We start from the raw sequence: 18200 nt of genomic DNA, 5'->3' as shown, positions 1-18200 counted from the left end.
ATAGGAGAGACAAACTGTGAATATGAAAGGAATGGTTATTCCAAGCTCGGGGTTCCTGGCAGGGACATGGAAGCAGTCAACAGCGTGTCATAGTTTGGAAACTGAAACTCAAAACAACTCTGTGGGAAGGTATTATTATCTCTATTATACAGGGACTGAATGAACGTCATTTTTTAAATCTTTTATCATCATCCATTGAATATATATTAAGCACCCACAAGATTCTTGGCATATTAACACAGGAGAGGACAGTTGCTGCCCTCAAGAAATTCATAATCAGGGGCGCCTGGGTGGCTCAGTCGGTTAAGCGTCTGCCTTCCGCTCAGGTCGTGGTCCCAGGGTCCTGGGATCGAACCCCGCATCGGGCTCCCTGCTCAGCGGGGAGCCCGCTTCTCCTTCTCCCACTCCCCCTACTTGTGTTCCCTCTCTCGCTGTCTCTCTCCCTGTCAAATAAATAAATAAAATCTTTAAAAAAATTTAAAAATTGAAAAAAAGAAGAAATTCATAATCAAGTTCAAACAAGGCAAGCAAACACTGACAATGTGGTTATGAAACCTAACTGATTCCATTATCAGCCAATCAAAAACCTTTCTAGAATGTGAAACGATTGATACCTTTAAAATCTACTGGGTTATTTGAAGTAGGCTTAAGTCTGCAGATAAAAAGAAAGTGAAAGGTGAAATGACTGGTCAAGAAACAGAAAATTAACGAAACCTTCCAATGATCTTGTCCAAAAGGCAATCATTAAGGCCACTCAAATTTCTGGGTCTGCTCTGCTTTCCTGCAGGAAAATTCCTTTCCTGATCATTGAATCCCCTTTGGTTATAGGTAGATTTTAAATTTTAATTTAGTTTTTGCTGGGCTGGGGGTGAGGGACATGGCCAGAAGGGAAGAGAAGGTTTCCTGTGCTTTGAGCCAACAGATTTTCATCATACCTTAGTTGGGGCTCCACATTTTTAAAGCCCTTTCAGGAAAGAGGAAAAGGCAAGGCAATTCTCTTGGCCACTTTGGTGCTGGTAATGCTGGTGCAAAAGAAATGATATCATGTCTTGCAGTTTACTGAGAGGTAACCAACAAATATTTGATACGAGGTGTGCAGCTACTGCCGCTGTGATCTGTATTTCAAAGATACATCTCATTCTAGTTTTAGTCAACTAAGCTACTGAAAGGCAAATAGATCCTAAATTTTCAAGAAGTACTTTGTCCTGGTTCCTAAAAACATTTTTTTTTTTTTTTGCTCCTAAATTTTGGGTGAGGATGACTCAAGAAAATGGTCATTAATGGTCATTAATCTGCTAACTAGTTTTGTTAAATCTGCTAACTCATTTTGTTTAAGTGCTCAGTTCCAGGAAAATACTAACCATCCGCTTTAGTTTCCTTTATAACAGTGTACTCCTATTTCCTGTGAAATGTCTTTATATTAAACAATGAAACTCATAATTTTAAGTCCAAATTTAAAAAACCCCAATAATGCAGTGATTCTCACATTGTTTTCTCACAATACAAAATCTTGAAGAGCCTAAGGAATTTCATGTGGATTTCTTGTTTCCATGTGAAAATACAACTGTAGTACACCACTTTGGTATTTTTCTATGTGGCTTTACTTTATTGAGGAGAATGTAGAATAGATTAGGGATGGATCGATGGTGACATTCTTGTCTGATTTCATGCTGAAGAAAATTAGATATAGTTAGATTTGTTTTCATTCTGGGATATCCTGATGGACATTTTCAGCAAGATTTTTGTAGGAAGGAAGCACAGGGATTCTGACTGAAAGATAAACAGATGCAAATTCAAGTTTTGGGGGGATGGATGCAATATTACCCTATACGTATTTTTTGAAAAAGAAAATGAAGGTAGTGAATGGCCTTAATTGTTGAAGAAAAAAGCAGTATTTGGCTCCTTAGTTGGATACGATCAATAACCAGTGTAAAGGGAGAGATTTTGCTCTCCAAACACCCATTCTGTTGTTTCGTTCATCATGGTACTCAGTCAGAAGTGTATTACCAGAGGGTTTTTAAAAATTACCACGACTCATTCATTTATTCATTCATTAAACGATTATTGAACACCGACTGCGCGTCAGACACTAAAACCCCCTGAGGAGGAAATGCTATGTAAATAAAAACTATAAATTAACAATGCAAGTATTAATTTAGGGGCACCTGGGTGGCTCAGTGGTTGAGCGTGCGCCTTTGGCCGGGGCTCAGGTCGAGATCCTCAGATCAAGATCCTCGGATCCTGGGATCCAGCCCCTCCGCGTGGTCCCTGCTCAGCGGGGGGTCTGCTTTACCCTCTCTCTGCCCCTCCCCCCATCAGCGCGCGCGCGCGCTGTCTCTCAAATAAATGAGTAAAATCTTTAAAAAAAAAAACCAATGCAAGTGTTAATTTATTCCTCTTTCATGATACAGCTCAAATGGGAACATTTAGTTTGCTATTTCCTTCTCTGTGTTCTATACCTTGTACAAATACTTTTGTCGACGTTTGTGTAACCATCTACCGAGCTCTTTGGACAGGGAGAGACCTTGGCTTACTCATTTTTGTATTCCACCACACCTAAATTAGATTTGGTATAGCTCAAACAGGTGGTCAGTAAACGGTAGTCGAAGCGAAGGAATTAAGATAGTACTGCATCATTTAGTCTTCAACTTAGAAGACGGTCTAGTGTCCAAACCCTAGACTTATTTCTTAAAAATAGTTATTGTAATGTCGTTGTTAACTTGTCATCCTAGAACTTGAGTCATCCTGAGTCGATCAATTCGACTTATGATTATATTTATTCAGATTTTATTTCAAGGTGGTTTATCGTCTAAGAAACGGGCGAATCGAACAGTTTCCAACTTGCAAAAAGTGAAACTCGTACGGTCTCGAAAAGTTTTCACGCCCTAGGAGCTTGCGCCGAATTTAGGATCCCAACCGCCCGCGACTGCCTGCATAACCCCATCTTTCCCTTCCCTTTTTCCCACCCTTTCGCCCTCCGGAAAGGGCCGAACGCTCCCAGAGCTTCCCAGTCTCACTCCGCCCCCTGCGGAAGGAGCCGAAGGCAGAGCCGGGCGCCGAAACGGGGCCGCCTAGAGCTCGGGCCCTTCCGGAAAGACCCGAACTGCGCTCGGAGGAGGAGGGCGCCTTCGACTTCGGCGCTGCGCCCCCGCGCTGTGCCCTCTGTCGGTGGCGTGGGGCAGCTGTAGCAGCGGTGGCGGCAGCCGCGTCGACGTCGACCAAGACTGGAGCGACGTTTAAAGAAGGAGCCGAGTCGCCGCGGAGTCCGGCTTCTGGTTGTTGGAGGGCTCCCACCCGTCCGCGCGGCCAGACAAGGAGAAGCGGCGGCGCCGGGAAGCAGGTGAGGACCCGGCCCGGTGCCGGGAGGGGTGAGGGAGCGCGCCCGCTGCCTCCGTCGCTGGGCCGCGCCTGCGTTTGCATTCTCCTCACTTGAACCAGGAAGCGGCGGAGTCGGAGGCTCCGCTCCTCCGGCCCTTTCTTTGTGTGGGCCCGGGAGCGAAGGAGGGGACGAACCCGGAGGGCCGCGGCGCGGTCCCCTCCGCCGTCAGGGGCCGAGGGGCTGCCGGTGCCCGGGGTAGGCCCGGCGCGTGGGGAGCCCACCACGGGGACCCACTTGGCTTTTTCCTCGCCCTCCGCCTGCCTTTTTGTGCTTCCTTTTCTCCTCCTAGCCCCGACTTTGATTTAGAGCTTTTCTGCCCGGCCCATCCTCCCCTTCCGTCCCCTTCCCAGGGCATAACAATGCCGCCTGCTTGGCCTCATCCCCTCCCAACACCCCACCCTCCCGTTCGCCACCTTCTACTTTCCCCGGCTCGCCGGCGGACCCCCGCCCTGGCGGTGCCGTTCGTACCTCCATCAGGATTTGCAGGAAGCTGCCTTTTCGCGTGAATTGGGGTGAAAAAAACCCTCGGTTGCAGCCGGCTGGGTGCAAATGGGGAAGAGGGGGTGGAGTAAGGAAGATGGGGTTCAGCTGCCGCAGGGAGCCGCGTGTCGGTTGGCTTTACTCGCTCGCGGATGGCGTTTCTCTCTTTTACACCTTCACCTGCCCTCAGTCAAGGGTTTGTCTCACAGTGATGCGGAATGGCTTTTCCGGAGGCAGGTCGCCGATCTCGGGGTGGGTTCAGAGCGATTTGTGCCGTTCCTGGGCCCACCCTGACGGGGAAAAGCGGGAGCAGATCTAAACAAAATGAAACCAATTCCCAGTGTCACCTGGACACGTACGTTTGATGCATTGCCCCCTTCCCAGGACCCGTTTGCAAACGACAAGAATTGTATTCGGAAAACCTATCTACCTACTTAAAAGCGACTTCTGTCGAAATCCCCGTATTTCGGAAGCCCTGGTGGCTGGCTCGCTGTCCAAAGGTCACCCTTTCTGATGAGTGCCTTTATGGTAACCTGGAATTCCTTGGTACTGTTAAACGAGCAACGCCTTATTTCAAATCCTCATTTCTAGACTTTTTGCCTACTTTTTGTTTTTAAGCTGCAGTTTTGAAAATTTCGAAGATGCTTGAGACGCCCCGCCTTCCACGTGTATATAACTTAAGCACTGTGACGACAGTGCTACTATTTTGGTAACTTTAAAGGGAAAGAATATTAGCAAGAAAAGTGTTTCTCTACCTAAAGTACTTATCAGCCAGTTGTTTTTATATATATATATAATCTATAAAAGTTAAATATATAAAAATTAAATATAGATTTAATATGTGTATATGTTTTAAACCACTTGGCACCCTTGTTACTGCTAATGTATTCTGTGACGGGCAAAAAAAGAATGTTTTGGGAGTGGTACACAGCATTGCTCTTTACTGACCTCCCCCTCCCTTTTTCTAGAGTAACCGCCTGCTCTGTTCCAATAAGTTTATGTTTTCATTTTCACTAACACATCTGGTATAAAAAAAAGTTCTCATACCAGTGCGCATAATTCTTTACCGACAAATTGAAATGTTTCGTGTTTTCATGCAAATAAGCATTAAGAAATGGTGACCTTTCCTTTGTCTTATTTTTTTCACAGTACCATCTGTTGACTTCGCTTGGCACTCTAACATTTCACCTCTGGAGATTGTAAGAGTAGAGAGGTGAGGGGAAGGGGCAAGGAGATGATGAAAGGGGAGAGGGTAAAAAAGGTGTTTCATAGTTTATCTAGGTGAGGCACCCCAATTTAAATAACAGAAAACTGACGGGCAGTCTAGAGGTAATAACCTGTCAGCGTTTATAAACACTTACTCCGTCATTGGCTGTAGGGAGTAGCTTTTGAATGTGTTCTTAAAGTTAAGTTTTAGGAAGAGTATAGAATGGATATTGCACACAGCAAGCTTTTCTGACACTTAAATCATTCATTTACAGGTGAAATAACTTCTGTGTGTTCACGATGAAGACTTTTTCTTAAAGTTTTAAGACCATTAAAAATGAACTCTTAAGTCTTCTTGAGGACAGAACCTAAAAGTGGAACTAAGAAAATTAATTCTAATCTTAAAAAATTGCTTAGTGGTGACGCATGTATCCGAGATTCAGAGGAAGAGATTACTGTTCAGATCTGTAGATCAATTAAAAACTCGCTTGTCTCTTCTCAGGGGGAAGTCATGAGATTTGATGCATGGTCCAAAAGCCAGCCTGTATGAACAATTTATATACAAGCCAAAAAGTTATGCCAAACTTCAGTTAAAACTTGAATACACTGTTTAGTGATGCTGCAGCTTACATTCTGAATGATAAAAGTACTTCTTGTTTTTCTTTTCTAATCTTCTCCCACCCCTTCCTCCTCCCTTTCTCTTACAGGCATGGAGAGTAGAAAACTGATTTCTGCTACAGACATTCAATATTCTGGCAGTCTTCTGAACTCCTTGAATGAGCAACGTGGCCATGGACTCTTCTGTGACGTTACCGTTATCGTGGAAGACCGAAAATTCCGGGCCCACAGGAATATTCTTTCAGCTTCTAGTACTTATTTCCATCAGCTCTTCTCAGTTGCCGGGCAAGTTGTTGAACTGAGCTTTATAAGAGCAGAGATCTTTGCCGAAATTCTCAATTATATCTATAGTTCTAAAATTGTTCGTGTTAGATCGGATTTACTTGATGAGTTGATTAAATCAGGGCAGCTGTTAGGGGTTAAATTTATAGCAGAGCTTGGTGTCCCATTGTCACAGGTTAAAAGCATCTCAGGTACATCTCAGGACGGTAATGCCGAAACCTTACCTCCTGGTTCTAGTGACAAGAACCTTGAAATACAAAAATCAAAAGATGAAGCCCAAGATAACGGGGCCACTATAATGCCTATTATAACAGAGTCTTTTTCCTTATCTGCTGAAGATTACGAGACAAAAAAGATCATTGTTACCGATTCAGATGATGATGACGATGACGTCATTTTCTGCTCTGAGATTCTGCCTGCAAAGGAGACTTTGCCGAGTACCAATGCAGTGGCTCAGGTCCAGCCTAACCCAGGTGCCGTTGCCGTTTCAGATGTTGCACCTTGTGCTAGTAATAACTCTCCCCCTTTACCAAATCTCACACCTACTCAGAAACTTCCTACTTCTGTGAATCAGGCAACTCTGAGCCAGACGCAAGGAAGTGAAAAATTGCTGGTATCTTCAGCCCCGACACATTTGACTCCCAACATTATTTTGCTAAATCAGACACCACTTACTACACCACCAAATGTCACTTCTTCACTTCCAAATCATATGTCTCCTTCAATCAATTTGCTTGTGCAGAATCAGCAGACACCAAACAGTGCTGTTATAACAGGAAACAAGGCCAATGAAGAGGAGGAGGAGGAGATTATAGATGATGACGATGACACTATTAGCTCCAGCCCAGATTCGGCGGTCAGTAATACATCTTTGGTCCCCCAGGCTGATGTCCCCCCAAGTGCCACTTTTGATGGATCGTTGGTACAGAAGATGCAGATACCTACACTTCTGCAAGAGCCACTTTCCAATTCTTTAAAAATTTCAGATATAATTACTAGAAACACTAATGATGCAGGTTTAGGATCAAAACATCTAATGGAGGGTCAGAAGATCATTACTTTAGATACAGCTACTGAGATTGAAGGCTTGTCAACGGGTTGCAAGGTTTATGCAAATATTGGTGAAGATACTTATGACATAGTGATCCCCGTCAAAGATGACCCTGACGAAGGGGAGGCCAGACTTGAGAATGAGATACCAAAAACATCTAGCGGTGAGACGCCCAACAAACGTATGAAAGTAAAACATGATGATCACTATGAGTTAATAGTAGATGGGAGGGTCTATTATATCTGTATTGTGTGCAAAAGGTCATATGTCTGTCTGACAAGCTTGCGGAGACATTTTAACATTCATTCTTGGGAGAAGAAGTACCCTTGCCGTTACTGTGAGAAGGTATTTCCTCTTGCAGAATATCGCACAAAACACGAAATTCATCACACAGGGGAGCGAAGGTACCAGTGTTTGGCCTGTGGCAAATCCTTCATCAATTATCAGTTTATGTCTTCACACATAAAATCAGTTCATAGTCAAGATCCTTCTGGAGACTCAAAGCTTTATCGTTTACATCCATGCAGGTCCTTACAGATCAGACAATATGCATATCTTTCTGATAGGTCAGGCGCTATGCCTGTAATGAAGGATGATGCTATTGGGTATAAGGTTGATGCTGGGAAAGACCCTGCAGTAGGGACTGCATCTACTCCTCAGAACAAGCCAATGACCTGGGAAGATATTTTTATTCAGCAGGAAAATGATTCAATTTTTAAACAGAATGTAACAGATGGCAGTACTGAGTTTGAATTTATAATACCAGAATCTTATTGAACTTTGAAATCTCAGAAAGTTTGGTTTGCATTCAGGGGCAGGGGTTTCAAAAGACCTGTAAAACAAATTAAGGTGAAAACGAGTTCATTTCATCTGCCACGTCATCTGAAGGCAGTCTAGTTGGATTATTTGTTGATAATTTTTAGAAGCAAATTATTCTGAAAGTTTTGAGTAGAGAGTGAGAAGTTCCCCCCCCCCCCCACCGAGTATCTGTTTATATAGTTAGCTTTCAGCTCGTTTTAAAGAGGCAAGAAGAAGAAAAGCTTGGAGAGATAGTTTCCTGAATAGAATTTGAAGCAGTCTGAATGTTCTTTGAAAATAACTGGAGTTATTAGCATACCCTAGTTTATCTTACAACTTTCCCCTTCCATGTTAGCACTTTACTGCTGAATTCTCAATTATCTTAATATTGAGACTATAAATGTGTGTTGTGTTTTGGATGTGGCATAAAAAGTAAACAAGAACTTCTAAAGTTGTTCTGGAAATTTTCAGAATAAGTCTCTGCTTGGTTGTGTATTCCGCTAGTCCAAATGGATAGCAACCTCCTGCCTCCCTCCTGCCATGAAAATGGCCGTGCAGACAAGTGTCTCATCTGAAGAAAGAGTTTTTAGCTAATTAGAATTGAGTTTTGCTTTTATTGCCATCGTCTGGAAAAGACTTTGGTGGCTGGACTACTGTATATATACCTTTGCAGTTGTGGTCTCTGTGGGCAAAAATGTTAATGGAAAACAAATCTCTGTATTGCAGACAGGAGGAGAGGAAAAGTTCTGTTGCGTTTGTTTTGAAGTCTTTGTTCTTACATGATAGAGAGTGGAAGTGAATGGAGAGTTCCTTTTTTGTTCATATGGTTAAAAATGTTCCCTTGAGAAATTTCAAAGTTTGAATCCGAAAGCCACCAAATAAATCTTTCATTATGTATAAATCTTTATAAATGATAGATTCCATAAATGAGACTCCTACATATTTTAGGCAGGAGGCTACTGGTATATATTTTTAAATGTTCATATTACTTAGAATTTCTAATAGAAAGTTTTCATTTGAAATAGTTGAATCCATGATCTAGTGTTTTCCTTTCACAAGACCTTTTAGGTTTTTACCCCTTCTAAAGTAAGTTCCATTCCATCTGCAAAGTGCTGCAATATTATAGCAATCAGAAACTATATATGGAATGTTATATAGGCTTGTTGATTCCCGTTTATCTTGAGAACAATACGTGTACCTTTCTTCCTTTTCAAGTGACACATATTTAAAACACTTAGAAAATAAAGTCAAAACTCATTGAAGTGCTAGTACTAAAAGGAAGCAGGTTGGAACAAATATATAGCCTAGCCTTTATAACAGGATTAACGTGTTGAACTTCTGTAAATTACTTTTTGCAAAGGAAAAAAATTAATAGATACTGAAAAAGATTGTTGTGCATAGTCATTAGTCCTTTGTAACCTTGCTTAAATATTTCTTAACATAGATATTTTCTTTCTCTTTAACTATGTATTTTTAAAAACAGTCTATTTCTTGACTTTGAACTTAAAGCTTTAATCATAATTTTTCATGTATACATCATTCTTCTGATGGTAAGCTAGATTTGAAGATAATGGTTTCAGTGTTTCAGTTGGTAGTGGAGGGTATCAGGCTTCACTATTTGCAATAATACAAGAAGGAAGAAAAATATTATAATCCTTTGCTTACCGAGGGCTAGAATGATGTGCATCTGTCTGTCTTCTGTTCTGTGAGTCTAGACGTTCAAATCATTTTGTGAACTAATCCTTGGAGAAGTTTAAGTTAACCTTAGAACTTAAGACTCTGATCTCTGGAATCACAGTATCTGCTTCCGTTCTGTGCAGATATTGACAACATTACTCTTTGACTATAAGGTGCACTCAGAAATATTTTCAGTGGAAATTTGTTTGAGTTTCATTAATGCTGTTTCACCAGTTAGACATAATTACTTCTGCAAGTGTGAATGATACTGATGGCCAGCAGAGCTTCCAGACCTTTCAAAGTTAACTGCTAGGAAAATTAGTTGATCATAATAAAAGTTGAGAGTGCCTAACAAGGCTATTATGACAAACCAGGAATTGAGTCTGTAAGGGAAAACTATATCCATTCTGAGTAATATGGACGTAATTATTTGCTGCTGCTGTGCTCTGTGTCAATTCTGAGTATAAAATTTAAACCCTGTGCCTAATGAAGGTGTCTTCTAGAGTTTTTTTGGGAGAAGGAAAACTGGAAAGTTAACTTGTATTTTTGCCAGAAGACTCTTCCTTGCATGTATGTCAAGGTCTTCAGTTTTTTCAGAAGTTTCTATATCCAAAGTTCAGAATTCGTGTGAACTACTCCTTTGGGGCTGAAACTATTCACTCCCAGTGTTTATTGGGTTGGAAATCTGTAGCAAGATTCTGTTTAAAACTTACCATGGTGTTTTCCTATTTCATACTTAGCTTTCTGGCTACTAAATTCCTTCTTTTTTCTTTCAAGTTGGCTGCAAATTTGCTCCTGTGCTTTGTTGAAAGAGAGGACAGAAAATGAAAATGCCCAAACTAAGCAAAGATTTTAAAATGCCAGAGCAATCTTGCAAGATTTACTTTAAAATATATTTTTAGATGATCATTATCATCTCAGTGGTACTGATCCCCCACATGCAACTACTATGAGGAATTGATGTTTTCTTCTTTCCATTGTACCAAAAAGATAAATGGTTAAAAATGGTCAAGGTATTTTGTATTGTCAAGGCATGCCTAATCTAAAGGATTAAATGTTAATTCAACAGCCCTGGCTTCCTCACCTCTGTCAATCATACGAAACCTTGTTCATTTCCACCCAGTACTGTAATGTTCATACTTGTACAATCTTTCCTATCATATGACTTTAAGTTCTACTTTTCATTAACCATTACCTGGTATTAGTTCGTAGAGCTTCTTATGGCAAAAATAAAATGTTATAATTCTGATTTTCGAGTGTATTTTTTACAAGATTATCTTTCAGAAATGATACAGACTTGGAGGGCCTGGCTGGCTCAGTTGGTGGAGCATGCGGGGGGAGGAGGGGTCGTGAGTTCAGGCCCCACATTGGCAGTAGAGCTTACTTAAAAAAAAGAAAAGAAATTACATAGACTTTACTATTCTGTTGTTTTTCAGTTTTTGTAGTAGGAGACTGGGGGTACTTCTGATGACAGCATAACAAAATTTTCTACTAGGTCTGTAGCGGTGCTGACCATACTCACTACATCTTTGGCTCTCCATCTTGTTCATGTCTGTGCAGTGACCTGCCTTGGGGCTACATGTTCCAGGCCCCTTGGAGGTTAACGTATGACCGGAATGCGGGAAGGCTTGTTTTGATCTTTCCTAAGGTTGTTTAAACAACTAGGAGAGCTAACAATTTCTTCCCCTCCCCTCTGGCACACAGATGGCACCACTTTAGATAGCTACACTTTGACCTCCCCACAATGCTGTATAAAAATCTGTGGATTAAGGTCCAGCCTTTGTGGAGTATAGCTGTGTAGTGCCTGGATTGTGGTGGTCTGCTCCATTCTGCCCCCCCCCCCCCATCAGAAAGTTACCCTGAGTAAAACTCTGTCAGTGGTATGGCGTGGCTCGCTTCGCTTGCTTCATTGTTTGGTCTCAAAATGCCTTCTCAGTCTGGAGGATACTTTACTGTCCCTCTTCTACCTTCTAACAGGTTTTATATGTTGGTTCATTGCATCCCCATTGCACCTTGAACCATAATAGTCAAAAGTGAGCGGGCTGTTGTCAGTTGCTTTGGAGTGTTTGTGATGCTTTTGTAGGTTCCATGAAGACACGTGTAAGTGGATAAGGAGGAGGATAGTTTTATTAATTTGAAACATCACAAAAGCAGTCTGGGTTTCCAACATGGCAGTGATACAGATTTTAAGCAACATCCAGTTTATACAGGTTCTGGATTAATATTTTAATGTTTCATGCCCAGTTCAATACTTTAAAGCAGAATTAGGAATAAAGCAGTAAATATTACAAAATGCAGTCAAGGTGCATATTGGAAGTACAAATTCCTTCATTACAGCAAATGTTTTGCAAAAGAGTAAAGCAGCGAATATTAATTTTTCTAAGGTAACATGCACTTTATATAATTCAATGTAATAAAAAAAGAAGCTGCTCAAATTAAGTGTTACAAAATCTATTCTGTTTCAAGTTATTTTGTAAAGTAAGAAAAATACATAGAAATGAGTCAGAGTCTTAACACTTTAAGAAATGTGATAAATGTAGGATATACTGTATAATGGTGCCTCTTAAAAAATTAAATACTCATACACGTTCACTAAAGCAAAAGGTACAGTGTAAATGGCAAAAAATGTCATTGAGTATTACAAGTTGGTATTTGTATAGTAAGTCAATTGGTTATTAGTCCCTTTTTGAAATCCAATAGAATTTAATATGCTCAGAACTGTAGAAAATAATAGTAATTTTATATAATGCAAAAGGATTCTAGTGTTCCCGATTTGAACTCGATGAGACATCATTCACGATGCCGGAAGTTAAACCGAATGCTTTGCAAACACTTAACTGTGAACAATGAGTGCACTTGTTGTGCCTTGATAATTCTTGATGGCTGGGTGTCTACAAGGTAGATGGGAGCACCAGCATTTGCCTGCTACCTCTAATCCATAAGTCGGGAGGTAGCGAAATTGGCCGGGAAAATTTTCCCGTATGCGTTCTGTGTTTGCAGAACTATCTAATTAGGTACCCTCCTGTAGCCCCTGTATTTTTACGTCATACAAGTGTAGGATTATCCGTCTTCCTTTAAATCACTCCAGTTCTCAGGTTAACATAAGATCGCAGTGAAAGTGTTGGTTCTGAAGTGAAGGCATGGGTGCCAAAGTGTTAAATTCGTCAGGTGGATGGTTTAAAGCTATGCATCATTAAAAGAACCGTACAAACACCTACCACAAATGTGCTAGATGGATTTGAAATTTATGGTAACACCTAAGAATTTGTCAAGTTGGCTACTTTTGAGGTTTTGCAGACTTAAAGCGGCATTGTAACACTTTCATAATCTTGAACACTGTCATGATTGGTCTCAACAGAAAAAAGGACCAATAGGAGCAGTGGCATTAGAATACAGATGATTCTTTTGGGGGGGTGCAGGATACGTGCGGTTTGCTGGGATTGAAGCACAATATTTGAAGATTAAATAGTCACAAAGATTAGTAACAACTCATCATCACCACCCAAGAACCTAACCTAGCGTTTTTAACTCTGAATTTTAACCGTAAGATCTCCCATAGCCTATGTCTTTTGTAATACTGCACCATGCAGTAGAACCACGGTCTCCTAAGTTATCGGGTGTGTAACTGAGATCAACTCAAAACACCTCACACGTTGCTCTTTGTATTTCAGTGCGTCCTAAACAATCGATCCTGTTCCCCACTACTCGAGGGAATATTGCACTTTTCCCTTTGGGAGGTACTGATAACGAAAGCTGAGCTGAATGATCACAACAGCCATTTTTACAATACTCACAGAGAAGAAAGGAGTACAAGGTACGGGCAGCGTTTTTCGACATCCGGACACAAGCAAACAAAATCTTAGCCAGAACTCTCTGCATTGGAACCAGTGGGTAGCTCCATCTGGGAAATTTTCCTTAGGGACTGACTTTAGTGGTAGGGAAAGATAGGGCCTATAGACAAGCCAGGTGCTTCACCCAAGGTGCTAGGGCGGCGGTCTGCCAAGGGTCTGAGGACAACACTGCATTTCCACAAAGTGAAACAGGTGGCAGGCACCGCTGAGGACAGAGGTGGAGCCACAGGGAAACGCAGGTGCATACAGGACAAGCTTCTTGCCGGGATGGCTCCCCAGCCTTGCTTAGAGAGTGCGCGCTGCCCTTTTTGGAAGCGCTGGGTTCAGCCTAGCCACCCCTGCTCTGCACTGATAAATGAATAAGCTTCATCCCTATCTTTCCCTAGCTTGGCAGGCCTTCGCAAAACTTTATGCATAAGAATCGCACTTTAAATTTTGTACCCTACACACTTCCACTAAAGCAGAAATACAAAAGCCACAATAATCTCAATAGCCAGCAGGCATTCCTCTTTAGGGGCTGTAAGGTGGTGGTTTTTCAAAAGGCGGGTAGTAGGGGGGAGAGTAGCGGGGCGGTGCGCTCGAGGACCACATGTAGCTGGGCGAAGGCGAGGCAGACTGGGGCTCATCAGAAAGTCCAGAGGGAGGGGAGGATGGAAAGACACCGGAATGCTGTGTAATAAAAACAAAACCAGTTTAGGCAGCCGGGTTGCGATTCCTCCACAGGCCATTGTTACTTAAAAAGTGAATGTGGACCAAGTTTGCTTCTGTTTGGAAAAACAGAGGGCTCCTAAGCCTCACAAAGTTAATGAGGGGCAATGAGCCCGTGGGTCGGTCCCACTCTCCCGGTCCCTCAGGCTGCACAGCTCCCTGCAGATAGCATGGGGTCCTCCTCCCTGGCCCTTTGAGCCCTGCATCCAGTCACCCATTCTTGTTGCTCCTACTTCTGTGTTGCCTCTTCAATCCACCACTCCCTTGTCCACGTTTACAGCCCAAGCCTTCAATACCTCTCCCTTGAGCTATGGCAGCAGCATCCCAGCTAGTCTTCAGAAAAGGACTTTGGGCCATAAGAACTTCTGAGGTTAAGCCAGTAATACCTGGGAAAGTCTTTGCTACCAGAATATGTCACAGAGCCCATCTCACAGACCAAAACACAAAACAAAAACTAAGGTCAGAGAGCCTAAGTGGGCTTTCTTGGATCTGGGCTCTTCCGAGTCTGACAATTTCTATCTCATCTTAACCGTGGCCCACCAGCCCCAAGTGTAGGGTAGGTTGGAGGGCAGAGAGGAACACAGGCGTGGAGGTGAGAATACCAATGGTAAGAACAAGGAACAATCTGTCAGGTTGCAGAGACACAAGATGCAATTTGACTTTGTGTTGTTCAACTTTGGTAGTCTTTGGGAAGAGAGAGGATACAGATTTTTTTTTTCTTTTGTGAAAACAGTGAATTGACACGTCAGGAGCCATTGCTGCTGCTTCCTCTCTGGCTCATGTATACCCTTGACTCTGATGATTTTCCTGCTCAAGGAGAGTTGGCCTGTTTTTGTTTGGTTCATTGCTATATCCCGCAGAGCTCAGAACAGTGCTTGGCAAGTAGTAGGTGCTCAATAAATGTTGAATGAGTGACCCTAACCTCAGGAGTATATGAGATGAACTTGGCACGGTTTTTTTTTTTTAAGATTTTATTTACTTATTTGAGAGACAGAAGCAGACTCCCCGCTGAGCAGAGAGCCCAACGCAGGGCTTGATCCCAGGACCCCGGGATCATGACCTGGGCGAGGGCAGATGCTTAACCGACTGAACCACCCAGGGGCCCCAATTGGGCATGTTTTTTAAAAGTAAAATCGAGTTTCAAAGAATGCCGCCCCATCTTGTGGGTACCGCTGCCTTGCTCCAGCGGGGCAGCATGGCTGAGGCCTGAAGACTGGAGGGGGCTACCCAGATAGCAGGAGGCCAGGGGCCAGTTTTAGGCTCTCAGGAAGGGTGAACATAATAAGCCAATGAACGGGGCTGGTGTGTCTTAGCTCTAGGAGGAACTGGTATATTAAAAAAACAAACAAAAAGGGGCGTCTGAGTGGCTCAGTCGGTTAAGCGTTGACTCTTGGTTTTGGCTCAGGTCATGATCTCATGATCTCGGGAGTCATGGGGATCCAGCCCACGGTTGGGCTCCCTGCTCAGCGGGTGTCTGCTTATCCCTCTCCCTCTGCTCCCCTCCCCCACTCTCTCTGAAATAAATAAATAAAAGCTATGGCTTTTAAAAGAAAAACAAAAAGACCCACTTACCCCAAAATTTCTCAAGAGTTCAAGTGCTGTTTGGGGGAGGTCATGCCTTTACTTTGTGTGGCTGGCCAGAGTCTGAGTCGATCATGTCATTTTTAAAGGCCTGGGGCAATCGAGAGGCAGCCTTGACATGGGATTTCTGGAGCCTGAGCCCACCTGGCTGAGTCTCCTAATCGCCAGTCCTCACCCCTGCACGCCTTAGAAAGGGCTGTCCAGGTTTCTAGGTCTTGCCCGAGACACGGAAATATCTGTCCACATCATGCTGGGGCCACCATCACTCCCTCCTCCTCCCCCGCCCCATCCATTATTTCTGCCCTGAGGGAAGGAATGACAGGGTCCTAGAACCTGCAGAGCCTCTAAAGATAAAACTTGAGTCCGTGGACTTGAGACAAGCAGGATTCCTTGCTAAAATCCCAACTTGTCTCCCGCCTCCGGGAAGACTTCCTGGTTTCCATTCTGCACTGCAGGCCTCCCTCCCCTCTCCCTCCTCTCTTGCTGCTTTCCTCAACGAAGAACACTGTCCTCTCAGCCCAGTGGGGACAAGAGTCTCCGTGCCCGGGGACGGGGACGCGGTGCTTGGCCCTTCTGAATGCCGCCACGGGAGGGTGAGAACCAGGCGGCCGGTCTTAGGTGCTCCCAGCCCCGGACAGGAGGCCAAGTTTCCGACAGCGCAGCGAAAGGCAGTTCTGTCCCGAGAGGTGCTACGAGAGGCTTCTGTGGGCAGCAGCTGCCGCGGGGGGGCAGTTGTACACTTTGATAGTAAAGGGGGGGGTGGTGACACAACGGCCTTTGGTTCTCACTTATTGCTTTCATGTTCGGGAAGCATTCAAGTGGCCAGGGCTGGGATGTTTCTCACTTCCCCTTGAGGACGCTGGGAGCCTTAAGGATAAAATTGAAGGGCTCCTGGCAGAGCTAGGGAGCTAACTGGCTGTAGTCCACACACCCTTGGGGCCCGGTGTGGGGAGTGGGGGACAAGACCCACAGGACCAGCACGTAGTTTCCTAGCAACAGGCAGGCACCTTGGGAAGGATTTGGCTTTGTTGCAGCTGGGGAGCTGGCCTGGTGCCTTTTGGTTCCTGCCTCCGAGTCGACTTTACTAATGGGACAGGCAGCTCAGAAGAACAGAGCTTGGAATCCCCGCTCAGCGCAAAGCATGAAAAGCACCTAGATAGCCTACTGCTGGGCCTCCGTCAGTTGGAGCTTCCCGAGTCGCTCCTTGGAGGCTGGAGCGAGAAGAGGGGCAAGGCGCAGGTGTGGCAATTCACCAGGTGGACAGGAAAGGAACCAGCCCCTGGTTAGAGTGAAGTAGGGGGACCAGGCCGGTAGGCCCGGCTGGGAAGTATGGCTGGAACCCCTTAAGGTTTTACACAAAGCTCCCCTGGGTTGAATTTCCCAGTGGAAGTAGAAACCGATGCTTTATACCCTGCGGAATTCGGACTACTTGGCTGAAACTAAAGTACAGGCAGGAGGGAAATGAACGTGGGGGCAACAGAAGTGAGTGGGGAGGTTAGCGAGGAGGCAAAGGTAGTCTCAGTTTCTATCCTTCCTGTCTCGGGGGATGGGGAGCTCATGAAGGGAGGACACCGTGGAGTCCGGTGTTTGCAAGAGTCCCGTTTCTCCCAGCTCAGCACTCAGAGCATCCTCGGGGCCATCTGACCAGAGTGAAGTCCTTAAAAACACATCACTTGGGGCGCCTGGGTAGCTCAGTCGGTTGAGGGTCTGACTCTTGGTTTTGGCTCAGGTCATGATCTTGGGATTGAGGGATTGAGCCCCACGTGGGACTCTGCTCTCAGTGCGGAATCTCCTGGATATTTTTTCTCCCTCTCCCTCCCCTTCTGCTCCTCCCCCTGCTCATTGTGCTCTCTCTCTCTCTCTAAAATAAATAAAGTCTCTAAAAAAATTTAAAACCCCACATCACTCAAAACCCACACCACACAACTCCAAAGTCTCCAAAAAGGAAAACCAAAGACAGCTCGAACCTAGAAAAAGAACTGGGAGAGGTATGAGAAGTGTCCCAGCAGCCGCTAGAGTGGGGAGCAATTTAATAATTAATCAGAGAGAATTTACTCTCTAGAGACCCTTTCTGAGTCATGATTAGGAAGCCCATAATTTAAATCAGTAAAAGATATAAAGATCCTAAAATTAACTGGGGGAAAAAGATCTATGCTGGGCTCAGATTTACAGCTTCTCCAAAGAATTCTTTAAGCCTATTCTAGAGTCAGACAGACTCCAATGACAAGAGACTGGCAATGACAAGACTGTTTCCCTCAAAGGATTACACGGGATGATATATGTGAAGCACTCGGCACCATGCTTGGTGCAGAACAAGGCTCAGTGAATAGGAGCTGTTCTTAAAAAGTAGAGGCTTCCACAAATCCCTGACGTCCGTGCTATAAACCCACAGTGTAGGTTTGGGTTAGGGACCCTATTGCTGGGTTTCCACAGCACTCTGGGTAATAGACTATTTACTTTTTTGTCTCCATTGCTGTCCCCTGACCACCCCTGACTCAAGTCCCTGATTTCCTTTTTTTTTTTTAAGATTCTATTTATTTATTTGACACACACACAGAGAGACAGCGAG

The 18200-nt window shown here is 43.9% G+C and overlaps 2 protein-coding genes across 4 annotated transcripts in view; one reads left to right on the top strand and one right to left on the bottom strand.

Moving 5' to 3' along the window:
• Nucleotides 1-3240: 3240 nt before the first annotated feature.
• ZBTB33 (zinc finger and BTB domain containing 33) lies at nucleotides 3241-10740 on the top strand. Its single transcript, XM_021686144.1, has 2 exons — nucleotides 3241-3340; nucleotides 5773-10740. The coding sequence occupies exon 2, from the start codon at nucleotides 5775-5777 to the stop codon at nucleotides 7791-7793; it is 2019 nt and encodes a 672-aa protein (XP_021541819.1). The 5' UTR covers nucleotides 3241-3340; nucleotides 5773-5774; the 3' UTR covers nucleotides 7794-10740.
• Nucleotides 10741-13852: 3112 nt separating this feature from the next.
• TMEM255A (transmembrane protein 255A) overlaps nucleotides 13853-18200 on the bottom strand; it is a 48793-nt gene continuing 44445 nt past the window's right edge. For all 3 annotated transcript variants that reach the window (XM_021686114.1, XM_021686123.1, XM_021686134.1), the window contains one exon: nucleotides 13853-14011. In XM_021686114.1, the coding sequence (XP_021541789.1) occupies nucleotides 13853-14011 (159 nt within the window). The remainder of the gene's footprint in view (nucleotides 14012-18200) is intronic.

The sequence above is a fragment of the Neomonachus schauinslandi genome, chromosome X (genome assembly GCF_002201575.2).
Source record: "Neomonachus schauinslandi chromosome X, ASM220157v2, whole genome shotgun sequence".
NCBI lineage: Eukaryota > Metazoa > Chordata > Mammalia > Carnivora > Phocidae > Neomonachus > Neomonachus schauinslandi.
The sequence above is the reverse complement of the archived record's forward strand: the minus strand, read 5'-3'. Positions and strand labels throughout refer to the sequence as shown.